We start from the raw sequence: 17,651 nt of genomic DNA, 5'->3' as shown, positions 1-17,651 counted from the left end.
TGGCCCTGACGCCCGGCCCCCCTCTCTGCTGGCCGCAGGGGAGCAGATGCCGGGAATGACTCGCATTCCTCTGGCTGGGCCCGACGGGGAGGTGGGCCACGGTCTGTCCACGCAGCTGGGTGCAGGGTGCACACCGCTGGCTCCCACAAGGGAACAGGCTCGGGAAAGACCCGGCACTCCCAGATCCCAGATCCCAGATCCCGGGGCGAGGACTTCACTGCTCGGGGTGACTTTTTCAGGACGGAAACAGAACTGGATCCAGAGACGGGGGCCGGAAAGAGACCCCAGCAGGGACAGATCCTTCAGCGCGCGCGGGGGGGGGGGGGGGGGGCTGGCAGCCAGGTCGCAGCACACGTGGCAAAGCAGGCTCCCTCGCCGGCCCAGGAGTGTGCGGGTTCAGGGCTTAGAACCCAGCTAGGTTCATCTCCCCTGAGAATTGGTGGTGCGGAGACTGGGGAGACGGTCTCTGCCCGAGAGGCCCCAGGTTCAGTTCCCTCATGGCCCTACGCCGGAGCGGAGCGGTGCTCTGGTCTCTCTCCCTCCTACTTCCTCTAACAAAAATAGACATTTTGAAGAAAGGCAGGAGGACAGGATTGGGGCTTCTCTCAGCCGAGGACCTGGGTTCAAGCCTCGGGTCCCCACCTATAGGGGGAAGCTTTCCAAGTGGCAAAGCCGTGTTGCAGGTGTCCCTCTCGCTCTCTCTCTGTCTCCTCTTCCCTCTCGATTTCTATCCAATAAAAATAAATAAAATATTTTAAAAATTAAAGAGGGGGAGGACAGACTGGTTTCAGTGTAGGCTCCACATGTTGGAGAGGCTGGGGGCCAAGAGCACAGTCACCCGGGGCTGGTCCAGGCAGCGAGTGGGCTGTGGCCACGCACGGGCACGTGTAGCCCTGCTGTCTGCACCCTTGCGTGAGTCAGGGCCCCCGCCGTTGCCCCCAGACCTGCACCATCCTAGAACTTCAATCCCCTCCTGCCTCTGTGTCCTGCTTGGGCCCCAGCTGGTGTGGAAGGGTGACACGCATCTGACAGAAGCGCCAGGCCAGGACAGTCAGTGTATGGGAGTCACCGGGCTTTGAGAAATCAGTGTGAACAAGAAATAGTAAATATTTCACTGACAGTTTTTATATTAAATGCTGGAATACAATTTTGATATACTGGGTTCATTAAAATTGTCAACTGTGAAATTGGCACACCTTCTTAAAAATATATGAGGCTCATTTTCTTCTTGAACTATATTTTAAAAGTATTTATTTATTCCCTTTTGTCGCCCTTGTTTTTTATTGTTGTTGTAGTTATTATTGTTGTTGTTATTGATGTCATTGTTGTTGGATAGGAGAAATGGAGAGAGGAAGGGAAGACAGGAAGAGAAAGACAGACACCTGCAGGCCTGCTTCACCGCCTGTGAAGTGACCCCCCTGCAGGTGGGGAACCGGGGGCTCGAACCGGGGTCCTGACGCCGGTCCTTGTGCTTTGCGCCACCTGCGCTTAACGCCCGACTCCCCGAGGCTCATCTTCTTTATCTATTTGCCAGTGCTGCTGTGAGTCTGTCTGCATCAATACTGCTTTACTGTGTGCTGAAACATAGCTCTGGTTGCCACTCTTTGTAGTGATGGGGTTACTCAGCTTCTACGAAACAGCTGGAGAGTCGACTTGTGTGGAGAGACAAACCCGGTATGAATGCACACCGAGGCGCGGGGCCCTCAGAGGGCCGCTGCCCTTCACGACGAGTGCAGGAGTCAAGAGCAACACTGAAACCGCTCCTTTGTGCTGCTTAGCAATTTCTTCTGAAACAGAAATAACTGGTACACAACTAGAGTCCCACTTTTCCTGCCTAAAATGATGACATACGTACATTTTTGCCCTCCCCAAAAGCCACTAAGTACAGTTAGTAAAACTGAGCCAGGGTAGGTGAGGGGCTTACTCAGTTCCACACAGCTCACCAAGGGCATGGGGTGGTGGTCTCGGTCCTGCCCAGACTCTGACCGGGTCAGGCTGTGTTTACCTCTGTGTTCAGTCCCACGCGTGAGTCCTGCATGAATGAACTTGATCCCGCGGTAAACAAGGGGTGTGTTTTCTTAAGAAACAGATTTAATTCAAGGTGGCTAGTGAATGGAATGACACTTTTAGGAGAGTTAAAAGAATCCAGTTATGAGAGGAGCATTGTATATGGTCTAAGAGAGCTCAAGGTACAGTGGGCTTCATATCTTACAAGTACAAAAAATTATTTCATATACAAAGTACAAATAATGTGCAAAAACCTTTCCACAGGTGGAAATTTATAAAATGAAAATGATAGAAAAAAAAATCCTTCATTCTTAATATCCCCCAAGTTTTTATATATTAACACAGTTCTGTTTTCTAGTGTGTAGGTAACTTTAAATTCAAACGTGTAGTCTGTTTCGAACCTACAAAGATTTTTGGTTATTTAAAAAGGGAATCATTTAGTGAAACCGTACAAATCAGTCTAGTTAATCTTATTAAATTAGCAGACTATCTGAAAAACAAGGGTGTAGAAATCAGATATACATATTTCTGAAATATTAGTTTGTTTTTTGACATATTAACATTTCAAAAACAACGCGATGGTCTAGCTAGCTGGAACTCCAGCCAGCTGCCGCGGCCGTGCAGAGATGCTGCTCCGGTTCCCGCGTGAACAGCCGGTGTTCTCTGGGCCACAAAGCAGACGCAAGGGCCGTGTGAGTGCCGCGGTGCAGAGTGCCAAGTGCCCGAGCCACAGCGACTGTGGGTCTCATGCGGCCCCTGTCACAGGTGCTACATGTCATGGACAGACGGCTTCTGTCTTCCCCACACCTGTTCACCAGGAGCTCAGTGCAGGTGCTCGTGTGGTGGGTTAGTGCTCCCTCTGTGCGTGTGGCTCTGCGTAAGCCGCCGGGCAGCAGCAGAATGAATACACAGGGACGCAGGGTCCTGGGGCCTCATGTTCTCTGGCCGGAGAATTCAGTGTGTGGACGCAGCACTGCGTGCTCTGGGCTGCCCACTGTGCTGTCTTCCCCCGACAGTCTAGCCAGCAAGGCAGTGCTGTGGGCTCACCTCGTCTGCCGCTGGGTGCAGCCGGTCAGCTGGGAGCCCCACGCTGAGCAGGGACTGTGGAAGCACCTTTTAGAGCACCAGAGAGACCGGCATGTCCAAGGCCAGGCGAGAGAGGGAGGAGCCTCTGTTGGAATCCTGTTCTCGTTGGAGTGTCAAATAATTGTTGGGAGTGTTCTCATTTTTTTTTGGTCTGAAAAGTCTCTGTGGTAATTAGATCTCGGGGATCAGAAAGGATCTAATTTTCATGAAGGATCCCGGTGGGGATAAAGCACAGCTGGCTCAGGGAGTGTTCTTCTGATCCCTAAACAAAGTCCCGGTTAGAAGCTTCTAGTGCAAGATGCAGGGAGATTCTGACGCTCTTGTGCAGACATGGGTAACAGGCACTCAGCCCAGGCAGACGCAGCACCTGCAGAAGGCGCGGGGAGGCTAGGCGGGAGAGCCCCAGACCGGGTGCCACCCCGGCTGCCCCAGACTTCTGCACCCCTTCCTTTCCTGTCTGGCAGCACGAGGCCTTCCCCTCTTCTAGACCATGGCCTCTAGGCGTCAGAGATGCAGCTCTGGATCCTGTCCATCCACTGCTGGGCACTCTGTCCGTCTTGGGCGCAGAAATTATACACGCGCTTACTGGTCTTGAGCTACAAACCAAATGAAGAGCCAGAGATGAGGGCAGAGCTGCCTGACGGCGGCAGACAGGCAGCACTATCACCAGGACCTTCCTTTCCACACTGCCCCAGGGACCCTGCACATCCTCCCCCTTCATCCTCACATAACAGGTGACATTATACTAGGGACAGAGAGAAGGGGGAGACAGAGGGAGAGAGACACCTGTAGAACTTCACCACATGCAAAGCTTCCCTCCTGACTTTGGGGGCCAGAGGCGTGAACTGGGGCCTCCACACGTGGCGATTCAGCGGCTGTGCCGCTAGGTGTCTCATCTCTGCAGCCCCTCAAGTCAGAGTCTCACTAGAAAGACACTGGCAGGACAAGGAGGAACACTCAGTCCTGCCTGTCTCCCCTGATGGAGGAGGTCAGCCACGGCCGTGCCACGTCCTGTGTCAGAGCAGCAAGTGCCAGGGAAGCCCCCGGGCTGGCGAGAGAGGCTCGGACGGTGCTCTGCTGTCAGTGCTGACCCAGGTTTGAGCCTGGCCCCGCTGCACTAAAGGAAGCCTCCGTGCTGTGGTCTCTTTCCTCTTGCTCTTTGTTTCTGCCTTACTGTGTCTGTCTTAGGAAAAAAAGTCTCCTGTACCCTTCAGGGAAATCTCTTTCCTGTTCCTTTCTTTCCTTCTCAGATGCTGTCACACTAGAAGCCCAAGGTCAGAAAACAGCCTTGGGAGCTGGGCGGCAGCACAGCGGCTTAAGCGCAGGGACAAACATAAGGATCCCGGTTCAAGCCCCCGGCTCCCCACCTGCAGGGGAGTCGCTTCACAGGCGGTGAAGCAGGTCTGCAGGTGTCTGTCTGTCTCTCCCCCTCTCTGTCTTCCCCTCCTCTCTCCATTTCTCTCTGTCCTAGCCAACAACGACGACATCAACAACAATAATAATCACAACAATAAAACAACAAGGGTGGGCGGAGGGTAGATAGCAGAATGGTTATGCAAACAGACTCTCATGCCTGAGACTCCAAGTTCTCAGGTTCAGTCCCCTGCACTACCATAAGCCAGAGCTGAACAGTGTTCTGGTAAAAAAATTGCTCTGTTCTGTTAAATAAAACAAGAAGATAAATTTAAAAAAGCAAGGGCAACAAAAAGGGAATAAATATTTAAAAAAGAAAAGAAAAGAAAAACAGCCTTAAGACCTGAGCAGCACCCTGGAGTATGACCCACGTTCTTTATGAAGCTCTGCCTGGCTTCAGGGACTAGAGACGACCCTACGATGTGGCCCTGTAAAACGTTGAAGGCCTGCGGACAGAAGGGCAGACGCATATCAGCATGTGACCACGGACGGCCTTCTGTGGGTGAAGGACATGAAACCACGTGATTTCGACAGTGGATGGTGAGTGAAATAGCTGACAATGTTCAAAGGGTGCATCTGCTTCCGTATGTGGCTTGGCACCTCGTGAAGGTGTCAAAGCAACGTGCAGCCTTCCCTAAGGTTTGCCAATGGCGGCAAGAGGGGCAGGCTGGGGTTCAGAGTGTCGCGGTCCAGGTGGGCAGCAGTCCTACACCTGGGGCGTCTGGGGGCCTGTGACTGAACCATCTGCAGTCACTAGTGTTTTCGGAAGCCCACTAACGCCTGAAGGTAGCGGATTGTGAAGAACCATCGGGTTCTTTACACCAGGAAAAGCCAGACAGGAGCGACTTACATCAAAGAAGGCCTTGTCACTCGTGTGTTTTAGGGCTCCCATGCTGGGGCCGGCAGGGATGACCGTCTCCACGTCGGCCAGGTCAATGTGGCCCTTACAGCCCGTGTCCTCACTCGAGTCGTAGTAGCGCAGCTGGAACCAAGAGGACAGAGATGGAGCGTGAACGTGAGAGGCAAGGAGCAGGAAATGGCATGACTTTTCCAAATGGTCTCAGTACTGTCTGCTTTATCTTTCTTTTGCTTTTTTAACAATTTATAAAAAGGAGACACTGACAAAACCATAGGATAAGAGGGGTACAACTCCACACAATTCCCACCACCAGAGCTCCGTATCCCCTCCCCTCCCGACAGCTTTCCTATTCTTTATCCCTCTGGGAGTATGGACCCAGGGTCATTGTGGGGTGCAGAAGGTGGAAGGTCTGGCTTCTGTAATTGCTTCCCCGCTGAACATGGCTTCTGCATCTTTCTAAACTGTCCTGGAAGAAGTGTCCCATTTCACCATCCTGAAGCACCCCCTGCAGGTGGGGAGTGAGGTCTTGAGCCCAGGTCCTTTGGTAAGATGGGTGCTTAAGTGGCTGTGCCACCGCCAGGTCCCAAATTTAACATTTTTATGCCTATTTTCTTATCTTTGGAAATTCAGACTACAAAAATATATATATTTTTTGTCTCCAGGGTTATTGCTGGGGCTTGGTGTCTACACTATGAATCCACTGCTCCTGGAGGCTTTTGTTGCCCTTGTTTTATTATTGTAGTTATTGATGTCGTTGTTGTTGGATAGGACAGAGAGCAATGGAGAGAGGAGGGGAAGACAGAGGGGGAGAGAAAGACAGACACCTGCAGACCTGCTTCACCGCCTGTGAAGCGACTCCCCTGCAGGTGGGGAGCCGGGGGCTCGAACCGGGATCCTTACGCCGGTCCTTGTGCTTTGCACCACCTGCGCTGCCGCCCGACCCCCAGAAGTGGTCTCTTCAACCTCTGACAGTATTACCTGATGTTTGGTCACATCCAAAACAAACCAACGAGGCTTCCAGCCTTTCAGCAAAGCTCCTCTTTTGTAGAGAGTTCCCTCAAAGGACCTAGAAGAAATGATGGCAGGGCAATCGGTTTTGATTTTTCATTTAACAAGTGAAAGGGGTAGCTTCTGCTAAGTCTCTATATCCTTGAGATGACCTGAAAGGGGCCGGAGTGCTCCCTGGAATTTTTTCAGATTAAGAGAGATGGTCCTTCCTGACAGGATTGGCAAAGTTTGAGGGTCTGATCCATCTTTGTGTTGTGTGGATTGCTGCGTGCCACAGGAGGACACGGCGACCTGCACAACTGTGTGAGAACATCACCTTCAGCCTGAGCTGGACTTCTGGTGCTTGCCACCGAGAAAGGCTGACTGACACAAATTCCCCCAAACTACATAGAGGCAGATGTGAGGCGGCAGGTCTGGACCCAACCACAAATAACTACAAGCTCCTGTCAGTGTTTTTAGTCATAATTTTGATTTTTTTTTCCTCCTCAAAGAACCATCAAGCACATGTCCAATGAGTAACTAGCTACGGCGTTTCAGGATTCCCGGAGGCTGCTGCAGGAGCCTGGCCTACTCCTGGGCCTGTGCTCAGCCCCGCAGGCAGGGCACCAGGCCCTCCCGCCCACCTGTGCTCCTCGCCCTTGGATGTGTACTGGCTGTACAGTGTGGCTGCCCGCCGGTCCACTCCGTTGGATGGGGAGATGCTGGCGTTCTGCTCCTCCCCCGGGCTGCTTTCTGGGAGGGGCAGCAGAGACCTCTTCTGACAGGAAGGCACGCTGGCAGACAGGATTCCCGGAGAGCCTGAGGGGCATCTTTGTGGCTGAGAGACAGAACAGGGACGAGGCAAATTTCATAAAGGTCTGAGTGACTGACTGGCCTGCTGATTCCACTCGTAAACTTTTACCTCAAGATCAAACTGGGCTAGCGAGCAGAACACAGAAGCAGATACATTTAGCCATGACTTGTTTACACTTAGAAAAACAGAAGTGACCTAACTGATGTCTTGTCAGCGGACTGGTTGGGAAAGTGTGTTTGCACCTGTGGCGGGTCTGCTGGCTTGCGGACCTGATGGAAAGAGGCTTCTCCACGTTTATTCTCCTGGACCCTCTGCGTCGTCTGCCCGACAGCCTCCCTCTCACCCTGACGTGGGTTCAGAGCACCAGCTGTCTGACTGCCTTCTGTACTGCAGACAGACTGGTGCGGGCTGACTGCGTGACATTACCTAGCTGGGACACCGCTCCTCTGTGGCAAACAGGGTGTGACCACTGTCCCTTGTGCATACTTTTTAAAAAATATATATTTATTTTATTTATTTATTCCCTTTTGTTGCCCTTGTTTTTTTATTGTTGTAGTTATTATTGTTGTTGTCACTGTTGGATAGGACAGAGAGAAATGGAGAGAGGAGGGGAAGACAGAGAGGGGGAGAGAAAGACAGACACCTGCAGACCTGCTTCACCGCCTGTGAAGCGACTCCCCTGCAGGTGGGGAGCCGGGGGCTCAAACCGGGATCCTTGTGCCGGTCCTTGTGCTTTGCGCCACGTGCGCTTAACCCGCTGCGCTACAGCCCGACTCCCTCCCTTGTGCATACTGTGTGCCTGATAAATGCCCCTGACTCAGAAAGGGGGGGGCGAGCAAACAAGTGGCATATTCAGTCATTTTCGACGTCTATGGATTCGACCCCCGGCACCACCATAGATGAGAGAGGAGCAGGGCTCAGTGTTAAGAACCCAAAACAAAACCTTCTGTTTCCTCTATCTCTCTGGAGCAAACAATTCCCCTTCTCACTCATGGCAGAGGGTCAGCTGAAACCACAGAAGGACGGAGATAGAAAGGAACCCAGTAATTTTCCTGGATAGAGGCCCTGAAACGTAAGTGTTATGCCGCTGTGGTAAAGTGAGCCGCTCAGAAAGTATGCAGTCATCTGGAACTTTCTGCCCTCGGTCCCCAGGGTCTGACCCTTCCCTTTCTACTCTGCCTCTGGCCACACTCGCCTGGGCCTCACCTGGCCTGGCACCCTCAGAAAACTCAAGGAGCCCATCCGCACAACTCACACGGTGTGTTCGGGGCTTCTCTTGAAGGTCCGCAGTCACCCTTTCCCACAGCTGCTGCCACTTCTCAGGGGTCTGGTTCAACTTCTGCTCCAATCTTTCGATTTCCTGAAAAGTCATTGAAACTCTTACAAGTCAGATCCCACAGAAGTCCGGGTGTGCCCCAGAGTCACAGCCTCACAGCTGTGCCGGACCAGGAGCAAGTACTGCTCTGACTGGTGGGTTGCGCTGTGGCAAAGGTGATTCCTGAGAGTCTGTGACCAGAGTGACTTAAATAATGAGAGAGAAAATTTGTCTTCCAAACACCTTCACCCTTGGCCAGCGCAGAGGAAATCTGATGGCCACAGCAAAAGGTCAAGCTCTGGGCTGGTGTCCACACTCTAATAGCTGAGGCGATGAAAAGTCTGCCCTGACAGAGGAACCCCCTCAACTCTGATGTAAACCAGATGCTGAGAGAATGACCCGAGAAATGCCTGAGGAATGGTGTCCCTCTGACGGGAGCTGGGGAGCAGGATGGCTGCCTCTGTCAGTGTTTCCACTGAGATGTGCGTCTCCTGCTCAGGAGACCTAAGGGATACTGCCGGCATAGACCAGCGTTTAGCCTTTCCTCAGGTCTGCTGTTCTTGGCAGGGGCCACTGCGTGGATGGTCTCACTGCAGAGTACTCCTTGCAGAAGGTGACTGGCACTATTCCAGCAGGCTGCCCGCACTTCCGACCTAGAGGAAAAACTGTCCACAAAAGCTCCAGCCTAGGCCTGACACAGCTGCAGATCACACCACTTGTTGGTTTCCCTGTGAAGCCTGAAAGCTCACTTGGTCAGGATCCTTTTTCCAGCAGCTGAGAATGGTCCCCTCCCCCAGTGGTGGGAGCAAGACTGGCTTCCTCAGGCTCCTGCAGCGCCTCGAATGTTGAGCCGTGCTGAGAAGTGTGTAGGCTAGTCCTGACTCAGCCTGGCTTCTGAGGCCTCTGTGGCTCAGTGCCCGTGGTGGCCTGGGGTGTGTGTGTGTGTGCGTGTGTGTGTGTGCGTGTGTGTGCGCGCGAGTGTGTGTGCACGTGTGTGTGCGCGCGTGTGTGTGTGTGCACACGCATGTGTGTACACATGTGACTTACACTGAAAAGGCTGGTGAGAGCATCAGGCTGGGAAGAGCTGACGTCATCATAGCAGGGCCACACAGTTCGCCTGAGACTCTGGGGCCCAGCTCCACCGCTGAGCTCAGAATCCTCGGTGGGGAGGTGCCTGGGTGTCAGCATCATCCATTCGTATGAAGGCCCTGTGGACAGGGTCTCCTCCACGTAATAATCCCACTTTTGGAGGTTGGAGATATTTATGTTGGGTTTCAGGGCCTGTTTAAAGAAATTCTCAAGTCATAGCTTGATTTTGACCCCAGAGCGCCTCAAGCTCATAGGCAGCCCAGCCCTAACGTTAACAGTGTACACTGCAGCTACATATTTAATTATTGTAAGATAAAAATGCTCTGTTTGCCTATGCTGACAAACAGAACTTCCTGATGGCATGACGGCTATACTCATTTCTCAGACTGCTTGAAATTGTTGGACTCACTGCTCTCACTCTCTGGTTTAATTCCTATTGCTTCCCAGTCTGGCTTTGGCTTATGAACTTATGTGGATGCAGACGCCCCAGCCCACACAGATCAGCTCTACTTAGGTGACCTCAGGACACTGGTTGGAGAGACAGACTTGAAGTGGCCTGGCAAGTAACCTGAAACTGGGCAAAGAATTTTGAGGTTCGAGTACAGTTTGAGAGAGAGACCAAAGCAAGTACCCTTGGCCCCTTGGTTCTTGAGCTTAGGAGGAGGGTGTGGCTGGAGGACGGCCAGTGTGGGGTCTTCTGGGCCTGATGTAAGGGGTGCTGTCAGCTAAACTGATCTCTCTGTCCAGGGTCTGTCCTCCATAGATGCGCGTGGAGCAAGGCTGTCCCCAACAATTCATTCTCAGCTGGGTTCCAGACACCCTCACCCCCACCCCAGAGGGATTCTTCCACAGTTGGGTACAGACAGACTTTGCGAAACCTTTTTATTTATTTATTTTCCCTTTCGTTGCCCTTTTATTGTTGTAGGAGCCGGAGGCTCAAACCAGGATCCTTACACCGGTCCTTGCGCTTTGCCCCACGTGCACTTAACCCGCTGCACTACCACCCGACTCCCGAGAAATCTTTTATGAAGTATTTTAGACATTTAAGCTTAGAAAACCTGTTGAGGTTTCAAAGTTTTATTTGTTCTTTATTCCTGGGGAAAACTGCCTTGCTCTGCTTTTCTTGAAGTTATCCTGCTATGCTCTAATTATGTTTAAGATTTTGGTGTGTAGTCTCTATTCCACCATAAGCCAGTGCGTTCAACTCTCAGAGACTTCTAGCCATATGACTTATTGAAAAGCTCTCTCTCTCTCTCTTTCTGTAAGGAAAACTTTTAACACAAAATATTCAGAAAGGGGGACAAACGTTTCTTAATGTACCTCCGTTTCCACCGGTGAATATAAATAATTAAAGAAAACAGGGCTCCTCTTGTGTGTCCTGTCAATACACTCCCAAATACAAAGTCCTTTTTTGGCGTGCTTGTCTCCTTTATCATCAAATAAAGTTCCTGTAAGTCCAAAGACATTCAACAAAATAAATGTTAAAAGTCAACAGTCCGACTGAAAGAGTGGTGCATGAGAGCAGATGAAAAGCAGAATGTTTCTTCTGCTCTGAAACAGCAGCAACAATCGAGATGGGGTGAACCCAAAAGCTTTACGGAAACTTCCAAATGGAAGGGAAACACCTGCTACGGCTCTCAGGGAGTTAGCAAGCCGCTGTTTGTTCCCAAACATCTGTCCACCCCACACCACATCCAGATTCCCAGGGGTTTGTGCTGAAGACCTCTATACCTGTAAGAGAAACTGGAAAGACTGAGTGACTTGAGAGCAGTTACAAACATGCCTGATACTAGAGTGCGGTCTGTGCGTGTCCCTCAGTGGTGGTCAAGGACCCATGGGTTTCTTTCCTGGTCTTTTTTCCTTTTTTTTCTGTTTTTGCCCCCAGGACTATCACTGGGGTCGAGTGTTTGCACAACTCTAGTGTTACTGGTGGCCATTTTTGGCCTCTTCCCGTCTTCCTGGTGGGGGTGTGGGGGAGGGAGAAAGATGGGGGACACCTGAAGCACTGCTCCACTGCTCACGGAGCTTCCTACCCTGCTAGAGACACGGCCTTGCAGCCAGGTCACCGCGTGACACATGCTGCTCCACTGGGTGAGCTGCCACCCGGCCCCCTTCATGGACTTGTGTGTGTGTGTGTGTGTGTGTTGCATGGGGGGAGGTGGCACTAGGACAATTAGTTCAGAGAGGGGAGAGACCTCTGGAACTCCTCTGGTGCTGAAATGGAGAGAGGAGGGGAAGACAGGGAGAGAAAGACAGACACCTGCAGACCTGCTTCACCGCCTGTGAAGCGACTCTCCTGCAGGTGGGGAGCCGGGGGCTTGAACTGGGATCCTTACACCGGTCCTTGCGCTTCGCTCCATATGCACTTAACCCACTGCGCTACCGCCCGACTCCCTTTTTTCTACTTATTTATTTTTTTAAAGATTTTATTTTTTTATTGATAAGATAGCAAAGAGAGAAAGAATCAGACATCACTCTGGTACATGTGCTGCTGGGGCTTGAATTCACTACCTCACGCTTGAGAGTCAAGCGCTTTATCCACTGTGCCACCTCCTGGACCACTTTTCTACTTTTTAATTGAGAGTGCAGTGCAATAACTCCAAGCTTTGGCCACACATTAGAAAACTGAAGGGCTTTAGAAAGATGGCCGGTGCCAAAGCCTTGCCTCCACCAGTTAAAGTAGAATCTCCGAGGCCGGGCTTAGACACGAGGCATTTGGCAAGTTCTCCAAGGGCCAAAGGGCCGGCTCACCGGGAGGACACGCAGACGGGTGCTGTGGTGCCTGCCTCTCCCTGTCTCTCTCTTCCCGGATAAAAAGCAGTGCAGGCCAGAGCAGTGAGACCACACACGTGTGAGGAGACATAAACTTCCCAGATGACTCCAGTGTAACCCAAAACATGGCTGCTTGAGTAATGAAGGTTCTGACAATGACGTGTGGGCGACAGCTGTACACTGAACACAGGCCAGGAAGTGTAAGCAGGATGGAAACGGTCTCAGGAGAGTGTCTCCACTACCAGAAGTATGAAGTATCATGCTAGACAATCAGCAAGTCCCGGAAAGCACTATTTCCTGATTTCATTATTTTAAAATGAAAACAGCAGTAAATACTGGCTTGTTACTAAAAGAGTTTTCATTGCAAATATTCAGGTACATACACTTCAGGAACATGTATTTATTTATTTATTTATTTTTTTTTAGCAGAGTTGGTGCCTTGCATATGCTGCCACTGCTCCCTGTCTGACTTTGTCGTTCAGAGAGACACAAGTGGGAGAGGCCACAGCACCAGAATCCCCGCTGCTGTGGGGTCCCCATGTCGTTCTGGGGCTCGACTTGAGCTGTGCTCACGGCTTGCTCAGTGCACGCCACGCCTGCCAAGTCAGCTCTCGGCCCAGTGCGCTTCTTAACAGAACCAGCCCGTGTCCTCCTCTCCCTTTAACAGAAGAATGTAAATTCCACTGGGGATGTTTTCAGAGGGACTGACTAACCTTCAGAACTTACTCTTTTAATTAAAATCATATTAACTATAGTGATGTTTAAAACTGAATGCTTATTTTGCACTAGTAAATGTGCTAAGAAGTTTACAAACGTTTTCTCTCATCAGTGCTATTACTGATCTCATTTTAAAGAAGAAACTGAGGCTCTGAGCTATGCCTAACTTGTCCAAAGCACTCGGGGCAACTGGGGGTCCTGGGATTTCATGCTGGTCTGCCCACTCCAGAACCGTATTTTCTGTTTGTTTCTACAGACTTGCCCCTCCCCCTTTTCTGTGGCTCTGCCCTTTCTTCTAGGTCACACCTACACTTATTACCACTTCCAAAGCTCTTTCCTTTTTTTCCTCTTCTCTCTCTGGGCCCTGATGGAATTAGAGTTTAGAGCCCTCTGGTCATCTTCCCCTAACACTTCTCTCCCTCCGAGAGTATGGACCAGAATTCTTTTTGGGGTGCGGAAGGTGGGAGTTCCAGCTTCTGTGCTGGACACCCCCAGCCTGTCTCTCATATAACTCTCCTCTAGATCATGTACTCGGGATGGACAAACTATGAATCCTATGATGACTCTCTGAGGTACTGCAGCAAGTAAGCAGCTCGAAGTGTTCAAAGGTGATCACTTGTCCTCACTGAGAGCAAACTTAACATAATCTCAATGAACATAACTTACTCCACATTTGTAGTTCAGAGTAAACTCTGAAGTGGCTAGGCTACACATGAGGGTAGCTCGTAGGGTTTTTTTTTTTTTGTTGTTGTTGTTTTAATTCAAAACACACAAAAGCAACAAAGTTGGAATAAGTACATACGAACACCTACCGTGCTCTAATCTTTCATAATCTGAATCCAGAAGAAATGTTTTGAAGCGATTAGACACATAGTGGAAAGCCAGGAATTTTAAATAGTAGAGGTTGAATTCAAACTCAGTCGGGTACTGGTTGTGCACCTGAAGCAGATAAGGTGAAGAAAAGTCAGAATCCGACTGAGCACCCAGGCTTGACATGAACAGACCATATGGCTACTCACTCGGCTGGAACTTTATGTGGGAAGGGAACAGCTTCCCTTAGTCCATGGTGCCAGGCACCATCAAGGGACTTTTATAAAGACCTTTTCATCTCTACAACAACACTACAAAACAGACATTTCTCCCAGCTTTATGGAGATATAACTGACATATTAAGCAAATATATTTTTTTCTTCAAAAATGACTGTCCCGAGAGTCGGGCGGTAGCACAGCGGGTTAAGTGCATGTGGTGCAAAGCGCAAGGACTGGCATAAGGATCCCGGTTCGAGCCCCCGGCTCCCCACCTGCAGGGGAGTCACTTCACAGGCGGTGAAGCAGGTCTGCAGGTGTCTGTCTTTCTCTCCCCCTCTCTGTCTTCCCCTCCTCTCTCCATTTCTCTCTGTCCTATCCAACAACAACAACAACAATAATAACTACAACAATAAAAAACCAACAAGGACAACAAAATGGAATAAATAAATAAATATAAAAAAAAAATGACTGTCCCAATATGGGCAGCTACTACCTTATATAATCAGCCTTTGTGCGGTGAGAACAGTTGAGGTCTATTCCCTTAGCAAACCCCAAGTATGTGACACTATCGACAACTCCAGTGACCACACTGTGCGCTGGCCCCCGGCACCACTCCTGGGTGGCTGGAAGCTACTCTACTCTGATTTCAGATCCTACACTTACGTGGGGTCATACAGGATTTACCTTTTGCGGACGTGGCTGATTTAGCACAATACCTCAAGGTCACCCCCAGTTTTGCAGAGGGCAGGTTTTTCATAACTGGATTGTATTCCGTCACTTGTATCTGTGACATTAAGTTCACCCATAGGACACCTGCTGTTTCCGTATCCTGGCTTCTGTGGATCTGTGTTGTGGTGGACATGGTCAGAGGCAGCTCTGTGACAGAGCGAGTTCTTCCCTTGCAGATGAGATGCCGGATCATGGCTGGCTTCGTTCTGACTTGCTGAGGAGCTTTGATACTGTTTTCCACAGTGGCTGCACCAACTTCCGATCCCTCTCCCAACACTTCTTTTGTTATGTTGTTGACACCCATTCTACCAAATGTATGGTACTTTTCTTGTGGCTTTGATTTTTCTTACTAGTGATGGTAAGCATCTTTTCATGTACTTGGAACAAACCTGTCATCCTACGTCAGTCCCGTCTCCCTGCTCCCCTCGCCTCCCCCATCAGTCCCCTGACCTAATGTTGAGAAGACTGAGTTCAGGGCTATTTCCACTAACCCAGTCCACAGTAAGCTCTAAAATAATCTGAACATTTTTCATTAAAGAAAGTTCCTGGGGCTGGGGTAGATGATGGCTATGCAAAAAGACTCTCATGACTGAGGCTCCAAAGTCCCAGGTTCAACCCCCCGCACCACCATAAGCCAGAGCTGAGCAGGGCTCTGGTAAAATAAATTCCAGAATTAGAAAACATTTATCACAGCAACTGTAGTAACTGTACTCTATAGACACCACTGGCCTCAGGGCGGGGCCCCTGCATGCACGGGACCCTGGTTCAGCACCTCCACCTGCAGAGGGAGCTTAATGAGTGGTGAAGTAGTGATTGCATGTTTCTTTCTCTTTTCTCTCCATTTCTTTCTGTCCAAGTAAAGAAACATATTTGTAAAATGAGTGAAAGAAACAACTTGCCTCATACACTATTCTATTTTCTTTGATTATTCTGATATTTGGCATTGTTAGAAATAAAATTTTTAGACCTACTCATGATGAGATAGAGATAGAGATGGTGAGTATGACCTTAAGTTGAACTTACAGGCATTCCAGGGAAATCATGTACTGTGACTAGAAGCAAACCTCCTGGATAAGTGGAAAAATGTCTTCACAGCCCACTGCTCTGAGTGACTAGCCTCGCCGCAAACCCTGCACTCTACAATCACGTTGGGAAGGTCAGACACTTCTCCAAGGCTGTTGGCGCTCATCCTGCTCTAACTGGGACTGGTGCTTAGAGATGGTTAAGGTGTGAGTGCTCAGGGTCACAGGCGTGTGTGTCTGTGTGACACCATCTGCCCCCAAACTGGGGATAATGATCAGTTTTGCTGATCGTGGGGGAGCAGAGGCTGAGCAGTTTGCTTTTTATGTTTGAGCATCAGCTTCAGAGGCATAAAAGGCTTCAAAATGTGACAATTTCTTGAAAACAGTTAAATGGCCTGAGAAACCCAGACTAATAACTAGATCAATCACAACAGGTCTGACATTGAGAAATGCAAGGAAGGGCCCAGGCGGCGGCTCAGTGGGTAGCCCCTGCCCTGCAAGGGTGGCAGAGCGGTGACTCAGTGTCTCTCCAAAAACAAACGGCCCGCACACGCACAGAACAGAACTGGCCAGGAGGCTGCACAGTGCTCGGCACACACCAGCTCCTGCGCTCACTCCTCAGCACCCATGTCAGCAAGGAAAAGAAAAGGAAATGTTTCTGAAACGCCTTTAAGGAGATCATAATGTAAAATAAAGACCTGATTATATTTACAGAAAAAAAATCTGCTTAGATTTTCAGTATGAAAAATGACTCTCCACTTGGCTCAACGTCCCAAGGACTCAGACTGTTGAGTTCCCTGGCTCCTCTTCCCTCTTGTAAGTGGGACACCTACTTCTACTCACACTGTCTCTGAAAGGCCCAAGTTACATGTGTCTTTCTCATGCTTAATTGTTTTAAGAGTTAAGGGACAGGATCAAGCCAACCGGACTTCCCCCAAAGCTTTAAGATGTGGGAAATGAGGAGACAGGTGATGGTTATGCAAAAGAGCTTCTGGCCCGAGGCTCTGATGTCCCAGACTCAATCCCCAGAGCACCACCAGTGCTCTGGTCAAAATCTTATTCTGTCTCTCTGTATCATTAAAATAAATAAAGTTACAGGAAAAGACGGAGAGTTTAGAGGCTCCGTGTGTACGAGATTCTTTGTTTTCAACAGTTGCTTCTTCCTCTTCCTCTTCTGTCAGAGCACTGCTCAGTTCCAGCTGACGGTGGTGCTGGACTGAAACTGGGGCCCTGGAGCCTCAGGCATGCTAGCGGAACTGTTATGCTACCTTCCTTGCTTGTTTTTTAACAGCTTCAATTTGGTGTATAACTGGTACAGTCTAAGCTGCACGATTTCTTGTGTGGCATCAGGGAATGGAACGGTAGTAAGGACGTAGTACAAGCTTGACTCTAGGTGGCCTCCCTGGGCAGTTGATTTTTTAGTGTGTCAGAGGAAGGGAGGGAGCAAGGTGGCAGTGCACTGCTGTACCATCCTGGGGTTCCCTGGGGCTGCGCATGGCACCCTCATTCTGTGGTGGTGGGTGTCAGAACCAGGGTCTTGTGTACAGTGAGGTGTGCCTTCATGGTATGCGCCACTTTCCACCTCCACTTTTCCTCCCTTCCTTGTTTTAGTTATTCATTGATTGGGTAGAGACAGAAAGAAACTGCGATGGAAGGAGGAGGCAGGGAGACAGAAACCAGTTTCATGGCTTGTGAAACTTCGCCCTTGCACATGAGGACCTGGAACCTAAACCCTGATCCTTGCACGTGGCAAGGCGTGTGCTCAGCCAGGTGCACCACCACCTGGCCCTCCCTCTGCTGACGGCGTCTTAT

General features: G+C 50.2%; 1 protein-coding gene across 6 annotated transcripts in view; it reads right to left on the bottom strand.

Moving 5' to 3' along the window:
* Window positions 1-2,073: 2,073 nt before the first annotated feature.
* Window positions 2,074-17,651, bottom strand: part of SBF2 (SET binding factor 2) — a 277,867-nt gene continuing 262,289 nt past the window's right edge. For all 6 annotated transcript variants that reach the window (XM_060177188.1, XM_060177191.1, XM_060177192.1 and 3 more), the window contains 8 exons: window positions 13,872-13,998; window positions 10,891-11,018; window positions 9,529-9,762; window positions 8,422-8,526; window positions 6,997-7,190; window positions 6,344-6,431; window positions 5,357-5,488; window positions 2,074-3,689 (listed from right to left, as the gene is read on the bottom strand). In XM_060177188.1, the coding sequence (XP_060033171.1) occupies window positions 3,591-3,689; window positions 5,357-5,488; window positions 6,344-6,431; window positions 6,997-7,190; window positions 8,422-8,526; window positions 9,529-9,762; window positions 10,891-11,018; window positions 13,872-13,998 (1,107 nt within the window). In that variant the 3' untranslated portion in view covers window positions 2,074-3,590. The remainder of the gene's footprint in view (window positions 3,690-5,356; window positions 5,489-6,343; window positions 6,432-6,996; window positions 7,191-8,421; window positions 8,527-9,528; window positions 9,763-10,890; window positions 11,019-13,871; window positions 13,999-17,651) is intronic.

Source organism: Erinaceus europaeus, chromosome 17 (assembly GCF_950295315.1).
Source record: "Erinaceus europaeus chromosome 17, mEriEur2.1, whole genome shotgun sequence".
Taxonomy (NCBI): Eukaryota; Metazoa; Chordata; class Mammalia; order Eulipotyphla; family Erinaceidae; genus Erinaceus; species Erinaceus europaeus.
The sequence above is the reverse complement of the archived record's forward strand: the minus strand, read 5'-3'. Positions and strand labels throughout refer to the sequence as shown.